General features: G+C 54.4%; 1 protein-coding gene across 1 annotated transcript; it reads left to right on the forward strand.

The window, feature by feature from the left end:
- The first annotated feature begins 711 nt into the window (after positions 1–711).
- Positions 712–1,691, forward strand: LOC101003511 (argininosuccinate lyase-like). Its single transcript, XM_031661997.1, has 2 exons — positions 712–1,125; positions 1,490–1,691. Exons 1-2 carry the CDS (start codon positions 853–855, stop codon positions 1,577–1,579), a joined length of 363 nt encoding a protein of 120 aa, XP_031517857.1. The 5' UTR covers positions 712–852; the 3' UTR covers positions 1,580–1,691.
- Positions 1,692–2,085: the final 394 nt, after the last annotated feature.

Genomic DNA, 2,085 nt, shown 5'->3' on the forward strand with positions numbered 1-2,085 from the left:
CCCCTTCTGCATAGTGGAATTGTATTGATGCCTACCCCAGAGGGTTGTGTCATCAATTAGGATGGCACCTGGCACCTTGGTCAGTGGCAGGAAAAGTTCCAGAAGCTCGGCTCTGGTCCCAGGGGTGCCTGAGGCCCTGCCACCATCTCCTTGGGGTGGTGCCATGTGGTGGGAAAGACCCCAACTTCAAGCCCAGACTCAGTCACTCACGCCTGTAATACCAACACTCTCAGAGGCCGAGGCGGGAGGATCACCTGAGGTCAGGAATTCAAGACCAGCCTGGCCCACATGGTGAAACCCTGTCTACCAATGATCCAAAAATTAGCCGGGTGTGGTGGTGCATGTGTGTAATCCTAGCTACTCCAGAGGCTGAGGCAGAAGAATCTCTCGAGGCCAGGCGCGGTGGCTCAAGCCTGTAATCCCAGCACTTTGGGAGGCCGAGACGGGCGGATCATGAGGTCAGGAGATCGACACCATCCTGGCTAACACGGTGAAACCCCGTCTCTACTAAAAAATACAAAAAACTAGCTGGGCAAGGTGGCGGGCGCCTGTAGTCCCAGCTGAACGGGAGGCTGAGGCAGGAGAATGGCGTAAACCCCAGAGGCGGAGCTTGCAGTGAGCTGAGATCCGGCCACTGCACTCCAGCCTGGGCGACAGAGCGAGACTCCGTCTCAAAAAAAAAAAAAAAAGAAGAATCTCTCAAACCCAGGAGGCGGAGGTTGCAGAGAGCCGAGGTCACGCCACTGTACTCCAGCCTGGCTCTGTCTTGTGTTCAGCCACGTTCCCATGCTCACTCCCAGGGTGACTCTGGGAAGGTCTGAGCCTCCTTGTCTTCCCAGTTAGAATGATCTGATGCCCCTGCTGCCATCAGACTTGGTGAGTTTCCCGAGGACTCTGCAAGAGGCGCTGTTCTGGAGGGTGGAGGCGAGACTAATTGTTCCTGCTCTCCTGGCCAGAGTGGGCACAGTGGATCCCGTCATGGAGAAGTTCCACGCATCCATCACCTACGACCGGCACCTGTGGGAGGTGGATGTTCAAGGCAGCAGAGGCTACAGCAGGGGCCTGGAGAAGGCAGGGCTCCTCACCAAGGCCGAGATGGACCAGATACTCCATGGCCTAGACAAGGTTCTTGCCATGGCCCATGCCCCACCGGAGTCCCCCTCCCTGTGGCCCCAGGCTGCCACCAAATCCCTGAGCAATTAGCACAGTGTTGCCTGTCTGTGGTTTCACATTGAACTAATCATATACTCAAGTGCTGTTTAACTGTGTGCCTTGATGGCCGCCTCGCTCCTTTAATGACCCTGTGGCCCACATGGCTCATGGGTAAAGGTGTGCTGGGCCCGAGATGCCCCCTCCCAGGGTGCACTTCCAGGACTCAGCTCCTGGACAGGGACAGTCAGTCATCAGGGATAGGATGGAACCGGGGCAGGGGCTCTCGGCTGCTGATGCCTGCTCACCTGACCCCTGGCATTGCTGCTACCTGCTCTAGGTGGCTGAGGAGTGGGCCCAGGGCACCTTCAAACTCAGCCCCAATGATGCTGACATCCACACAGCCAACAAGCACCGCCTGAAGGTATGACCTCTGCAGCCCTGTAGGGAGACCCCCTGAAACTATTGCTATGGAATAAAAGATGAAATGCTCCTGATTATTGTAAATAGAAAATTGCATACAGGATTGTGTAAAGACAATGCCAGGTTGGACCGCCAGAATGAGCCAACAGCGTGTGATGTGCTTCCCCCTGCAGAGAGCCTATGAATGGATGTGCAGTCAGGGAAGTTTCACATCACCAAGATTCCTATCCCAGAAAAGCAGATGTTCATAGCTCCGGGAATGGAATGCGAACCTTGTTGAGAGCCTATCAATGGATGCATGGGGTGCGCCTGTCCATATGGATAAGATGGGGCTATAAACGCCCTCATCTTGCCACGGCTCTTCTAGGCCTCTTTAGGGTTAAGGCATACTCCCTTCTGAGAATTTCTGGTCTAATGGGTTGTCTAGCTTCACGTCCTGTTTCTATGGATTGTTTGTAACCAATTTTTGCTGCAGCTGTTACTGCTGATTAATATCTTGCTAATCATAGGTTA

Source organism: Papio anubis, unplaced genomic scaffold, assembly GCF_008728515.1.
Source record: "Papio anubis isolate 15944 unplaced genomic scaffold, Panubis1.0 scaffold337, whole genome shotgun sequence".
NCBI lineage: Eukaryota > Metazoa > Chordata > Mammalia > Primates > Cercopithecidae > Papio > Papio anubis.

Excerpts from the sequence above, each read along its gene's own strand:
- LOC101003511 (XM_031661997.1), top strand. The coding sequence starts at position 853 with ATGCCCCTGCTGCCATCAGACTTGGTGAGTTTCCCGAGGACTCTGCAA. Across the intron at positions 1,126-1,489 it reads TACTCCATGGCCTAGACAAG|GTGGCTGAGGAGTGGGCCCA; the intron begins GTTCTTGCCATG and ends TACCTGCTCTAG.